Source organism: Camelina sativa, chromosome 3 (assembly GCF_000633955.1).
Source record: "Camelina sativa cultivar DH55 chromosome 3, Cs, whole genome shotgun sequence".
In the NCBI taxonomy this organism is placed as follows: domain Eukaryota; kingdom Viridiplantae; phylum Streptophyta; class Magnoliopsida; order Brassicales; family Brassicaceae; genus Camelina; species Camelina sativa.
The window spans coordinates 21105748-21112305 of NC_025687.1; the positions used below are offsets into that span (position 1 = coordinate 21105748).

General features: G+C 33.5%; 1 protein-coding gene across 2 annotated transcripts; it reads right to left on the minus strand.

The window, feature by feature from the left end:
• On the minus strand, positions 1043-2435 carry LOC104777642 (WUSCHEL-related homeobox 4). Of its 2 annotated transcripts, none has more exons than XM_010501930.1 (3): positions 2144-2435; positions 1668-1985; positions 1043-1571 (listed from the first exon to the last, which is right to left on the minus strand). In XM_010501930.1, exons 1-3 carry the CDS (start codon positions 2381-2383, stop codon positions 1377-1379), a joined length of 753 nt encoding a protein of 250 aa, XP_010500232.1. In that variant the 5' UTR covers positions 2384-2435; the 3' UTR covers positions 1043-1376. The 2 variants fall into 2 exon arrangements, with proteins under 2 accessions (XP_010500232.1, XP_010500231.1); XM_010501929.2 differs by having other exon boundaries at positions 2129-2435.

The window sequence follows — 6558 nt, forward strand, 5'->3', positions numbered from 1 at the left end:
ATTAAAAAAAAATGGTCATGGTCCCATTACCAAATGAATAAAGTTCTTTATTTGTAAATTTCAATCCCGCTTCCCTCCAAGATTTATAACTAATGGAACGCCATACCCCACGCCCACGGGCACCAAATTCATAATGCATGGCAAATAATCATTTGTGAATATGATTACCGGCAAAGATAGAATTAAAATATTCCTAAATTTGATTATTAAAGATAAGCTCTTCAGGAAATGTGTTAACATAACCAAATTATTAATTTTGTTATTAACGTACGTACACATGAACATATAAAATGTAGTACATATACTTTATTGTATGCGAAGATCTTATATTAGTCAATATCTTAATCGATGTAATACAAATAACTTCTTCGAAACAGTATGATGAGGTCATGTATTCAATGTCAAGAAAGTGCAGAAATATAGAATAGCTACATATATTTGCGTAAGTATAGAAAACAGCTAGCTAGCATGCAATGTAGCGGGAAAGCGAGTGCATGGACTTCAGTGAGTGTGTCTCATATAATGGCATTTTAACTTTTAACCTAAAAAGCAATAACTCTCTCTTTGTTTCAACCAAAATACAAAAAAAAAAACACTTGCGAGAGTCAATAAAGCATCAGACAAACAACTAACCACATACACACCATAGAGCTTACATATGTCGATGTCTATGACTCTATGTACACATTCCATCGGAAATATCAAATTCTTGAAAAGAAGTCTTAATTTCTGTGATCATCTCTTCAGCTTAACTAGTACGTGTGTAAATATATTTTCAAAATTAATTGATACTACGTATATGTTCTTTCTTTTTGTTTTGGGAAAGATACTATATTACTATATGTTCTCAAGTCGTCAGAACAGTACAAAAAGTATTCAGATTTCAAAGTTTGCTTATAGGAATATACTAGGTCTAATCACCTTTTTATTTCGTTGGAAATGCTATTATTACTACTCTTATACGTTCGTAGGATGGAGATATAATTTTAACAACATTAAATGTGTCTTTATTTAGAAAATTCTATAAATGAAACGTTCCTTGTACGTAGCAACAATCTAGCGCGGAATACGTAGATGACCAATCATAAGAGAGTACAACAAATCACGAGTGAATTGTTTACGAACAAAGACGAAAAGAAACGAGCTAATTAAACTAAGCATCATCATTTATGATTACATCGCAAAAAAAAAAAAAAAAAAAANTCTACAATGATAAATCAGACTCACAGAACAATAAGGGAATTCTCAGGTAGATTTTGTAGTTTTAGAAACTTGTTATTATGTTTATTTTCTTTTGAAATTCTAGATGATACCAATTGCTTCCTCTGAACCTAAACCAGATCTACATAAGAATTCCACAATTTTCTGCCTCATCTTCATCTACCTTCAGGGTGCAAAGGGAACAGCTCGAGGGTTACATTGTCAATGATTTTATGAAAAGTAGTTGCGAGAGTACTACTATTTTTGTTTCTTCTTCCCTCTATCTCCAAGTTCTCAAATCCCCAACTCCTACATGTCCTCTTATACTCATTCTCTTCCACTAACTCCTGCTTCTCCACCATTGAATCTCTCTACACAATCATATAAAATATCCTTAAATATTGTTAATTAAAAACCAGTAGAACTATAAAAAAAATCGTTCATTAAGAATAAGACATTAGACATACCCTGATGTCTAGTGATGATGATGTTCTTGTCTTCGTTGTTACACTTGGGTTAGAGACACTAGTGGTCGTGCAGCTGGTTTGGAAACTTAGGCTGATAAGGTTGTTCCTCTTCTGCTTCTGTCTCTCGCGGGCTTTGTGGTTCTGGAACCAGTAGAACACATTCTTCCCTTCGATTTTCCCGTACTTCCCGAGTTGCGATGTGATATGCTCGATTTGTTGAGCGTTAGGAGTGCGCATTCCACCTTTGTACAACATCTCAAGTATCCCTATCTGTTCTTGAGTCGGGTTCCACCTTGTCCCTCCCGGGTGCGTTTCCAACTGAATCATACATTAAAAGAAAAATATATAATAATAAAAAGGAACCACTCCCGTCGTTATAAATGTCAACGTATTAGGTATGTCGCAATTATTTTTTTGTTTTTTAAACAAAAGAGAAGTATGTAAATGAAATTGTAACGTACAGTAAGGGAACTAACTTGAGGAGGGTCTCGTTTGTGTTCAAATTTTTTTGGACCGGTTTGATCCGGTCTAATAAAGCTTTTTAGGTCAAAAGTTGCGGAAGTGACGCCGGAGGAAGAAGAAGGAGGCGAAGGAGGGCTGCCAGAAAGTTTCGGCGCAAGAGGTCGGAGGCGTTTGCAGCTTATGCTAAGGGATGATGTTGAGTCATGTTCATCCCACGACGAAGAAAACCCATTAGAGAACTCATGAACCTTCATTGTTTTTTTTTATAGGAAATGTCAAATGCTATGCCTTTCTCTTTACAAGACTTAGCTTATGAATATATATAGAAGAGAAGTGTGAAATTGATAGTAAATTAGACTGTTAGTGTATGATGATACTTAGTGATATCCAGTTGGGTAGGAAAAAGAAAAAGAATGGAAAATGAACAGATGATTTTTACAAAAGTGGGACGTCGGGAAACCAAAGACCAAATGATGGGATATGTTTGACTTTTATCATTTAAAATCTCTTTGTCTTTATTGCAAATAAAAATACTCGGATACTAATCAATTGGTAAAGAACAAATTTTGAAACTAATTAAAGATAGTGATCTCTGTTTTTTTATTTCTTGAAAAAGTGAAAATCTCACTTGTGTGAGTATAGATATGCGTACGTGTGTCTACTACATAATATTTGCGTAAGTGTGATGTGTTCATGTCTGCATGGAGCACTATTTCGATCTATACGTAATATTTGTACCACACCTAATTAAATTAATTTTGGAACCACCAAATATCTAATATATCCTACTCTCTTCCGTATACAAATTAGTTTAATAGCAAACTTCAAGAAATATTATTGAAAAAAAACAGAATTTACTGAACTGTTACTAGTTAATAGTTATAATTAAGAAAGTGTTTTATCTGAAACTATATCTGTAACTAGACGTTAATAATATTTTCATATATCTATTTGTAAGGAAAAGAGAGTATATTTACTATAGTGGTCTATCTTGAGCTCCTATAATTTAGGCGGAATGTTGAGGGACATGAACCACTAGAAATATAATAGTATGTTATAAAAGACTTCACTATTCATTGAGATTGATATTGAGCCAATAGGTTTGCTTTTACAGAATAAAGGTTTGAAAATGTTTTTTTTTTTTGGGATCAAACTTGAACAAATGCATGTGATTTATCAGAAATTTCCAAACCAAAGTTTGACAATCTTTGATTCTACAAGCTGTAGGGACAAAATTTCTCTCTCACACATTTCTTTATTTCAAGATATTATTTAAGAAATAAAACACTGAAAAAGTTAACTTTAATGATAGGATGTCTAATGCTTTTCGGTGGCTCTCAAGTCTCAACTACTTTATTTAGAGAAAAGAAGAATGAGAAGAAGAATGAATAAGTGAAGAAAGGTATCTTCCAATCCCAATACTCGAAATTGCTCTCATTACTTTTGTTAAGATACGGATTTTGCCTAAACTAGTGGTAGTTTATAATGAACCAGAACAGACTTTTATGCGGAAAAGAAAAGGCTATAAATATTATAATGCACTAATATTTTTCATGGTTTATTTTAATAACAATAAAATTATTAGTTTAAGTTATGTTTATTCGATATTAATACAAAAGTATGGTTTGGTTCGATAATGTCAAGAGTCTCATTCAATTAAGATCAGTGTAATTGTATTGTTATTCTCTGGTACATTGGAACTGCAGAACTTCATTTCCCAAATATAATGGGTATTGTACTAATGAATAATAGTAGTATGTAACCGACAATACAGATTTAGCTCACATATCGGTTTTCTTTAAGTATTTTATGAGTTATTTTATATTATATACACGGTAAGAAAATAGGGTATTTCCTACTATATTTGGCGACTAAACTAGTGATCACCAAATTTAGCAACTATGAAGCTACTGTATGGCGACGGTTAAGGGACAAAACGAAAGTAGTCGGTTATTAGTCGTTAAATTGCAACAAAATAACATAATTCTTAAATTTGTCGGTAAATGACGATTAAATAGCGACGAAACTAAAGAGTTGAAAATATTATCCCCAAAGAGTCGCTAATTTAGCGACTAATGTAGTTAGTCGTCGAATATAGTCGTAAATACTTGAGTTATTAATTTAGAATTTAGCATATAGTTGACCATATGAGTTACTAATTTAGAATTTTAAAATTGTTGTATATTTCTAATTTTGTTTTAGAAAGATTTGAGACATGTCAAGATCATATGAGTTTTTGGAAAAACCCATAACATATGATATTTTTATAATGTCCAATATAACATAAGTTTTTTTCTTCCAATATGATCATTAAAACTCAGTTATATCATTTAGTGCAATATAAATATAAAGGGTAAATTTTTATACAAAGTTTTGGATATTATTACACATTTAAAGGTATCTAATTTTCATATTAGTGCTTTAAGCTACATATGTAATAGAAATCATGTACTTTAATTTATATGTAATGTGAAATTACAAACTATATTAAATTATTACCTCTTTTTCAATATATTTGGTTTCAAACCTGTTTACAAAACCTTTTTTCAATCTTGTACTTGATGTGCAATTCTTCTTTTTAGACTTCGATTGATATTGTAATTGGTACAAAGGATTTTTTATCAATTAAACTTCGGTTAATTAAGTCAATTGTTTATCTAAGGATTTCTCAGATAATTTCCTTTGAATTGTGTAGAATTAGATTGTTTGATTTTGTTAATTAAAACTTAGATTTGGTTCTTATTGCAATTGGTACTAAGACTTTGTTTGATCATGTAAGATGCCACATAATCTATTTCGCATACTTGCATTCTCTTTCGATGCTTTCTAACTGATCTGACAAACAATTAGTATTTGATTGTCTGAGTTATTGTCTGACTATATGATTGTCTCAGTATTCTTCATTGATTGTCTGATTTGTTGATTGTCTCAATTAATAACTTTAATTGTCTGATTTGTTGCCTCTATGCTTACTATCATTGTTTACTAATTGTGTGGAGGTTTGATCGGGACAAAAAAGCCTCAATTGTTCGAAAAACTACCAAGATTTTTACAAATAAATTCGATGGTCCATATTATATTTGGACTTGTGTGCCTCCCGATAGAAAAGATAGATACTTCATTGAGTTTGCGGTAAGAATGGTGTAATAAACTTGTTTTCTACATGTTTTCTTTTCTTCATGGAGTTTCCACTAACATAATTCCTTCTCTCTTTGTTTTGTAGAAAACTCACACATGGGATCCTTTGATAACAGGAACTATTCAAGAACATTTCAACTCCATCTGTAAACGGCGGATGAAGGGCATGGTTAGCGATGCAAGGACTAGTCGAGTTAAACCTACATGGATTAGCGGTACTCTCTAGCAAGAGATGGTTGATAACTGGGATACTGAAGAACAACGACAAAGGAGTGTCACCTACTCCAGTTGTCGTATGTCTGACCGTAATTTTCTCGGTCCTCACATCTACTTAGCAGGCCCTAAGTCATATAGAGAAATCCAAGACGATCTAGTACTAAGTCATTTCTAATTTCTGTAACTTAAAACACTATCATGGCCATTCTTTAATTTGTAACACAGCATGAAGAGGAATTGGGAAGGGAGGTCAGTATAGGTGATGTTTTTTACAAAACACATACAAAGCCGGATGTTTCTTATGTTGATGGAAAGGCAGAGAAAATCCACAAAGCGTATCAGAAGAAGGTGGAAGAGAAGTTGGCTGAGCTCGAGAAAGATTCATGTCTTTCAGATGGTACTTCACACCCTCGGGAGCTCACCAGTGATGAATGTACTGCCATCTTTCTTGAGGTAAAGTATTATTTCTTGATGCATTTGTTATGCTCTTTATTTACTATTTTTATCTTTCTTTTCACAGTGCACTGAGAGGGATTCACAAGGAACTCCTTATGGACTTGGAAGCCTCAAAGATACAGATATGTATATATTTTACACTCTTTCATCATGCATTTGTTATTCATTTTTTTCTCTTAACTCATTGTTTTGCATTGTTTTTAGTCTCTTTTGCATAATATGCATATCTAGGTAGTCTTTGCATTGGTCCTGCATACATCTTGCATATTGGAGTTATTTAAGGTGTTTAGGAGATGTCCAGACTATTGGAACCGAATGGAGGTTGAGACATGTAGCTCGACCAAGCATGACCAGAATGGACGTCATGTGACTCGACCGACATGCGACTTGGACGCGCTCCCAGGAAGAAGCACCAGTATCCCACTCGATCCATCATGCCTGGAATGGATTTCATCAATGCTCGAGCCACGCTCCAACATCAACGCTCGAGCTACACTCCAAGATCAACGCTCGAGCCATGCTCCAACATCTACGCTCGAGCCACATTCTGAACTCCCTCACTGGAGGCGTTCGAGCCGATGTTCCGAACTCCCTCTCTCGAGCCGACTTCATCTCCAAT

What these genes read in the sequence shown, in the direction of transcription:
- LOC104777642 (XM_010501929.2), bottom strand. Translation starts at nt 2,383, where the DNA reads ATGAAGGTTCATGAGTTCTCTAATGGGTTTTCTTCGTCGTGGGATGAA. An exon ending in CTCAAGTTAGTTCCCTTACT is followed by an intron (nt 1,986 to 2,128) that starts GTACGTTACAAT and finishes TGTATGATTCAG; the next exon opens with TTGGAAACGCACCCGGGAGG. An exon ending in CATCATCACTAGACATCAGG is followed by an intron (nt 1,572 to 1,667) that starts GTATGTCTAATG and finishes ATGATTGTGTAG; the next exon opens with AGAGATTCAATGGTGGAGAA.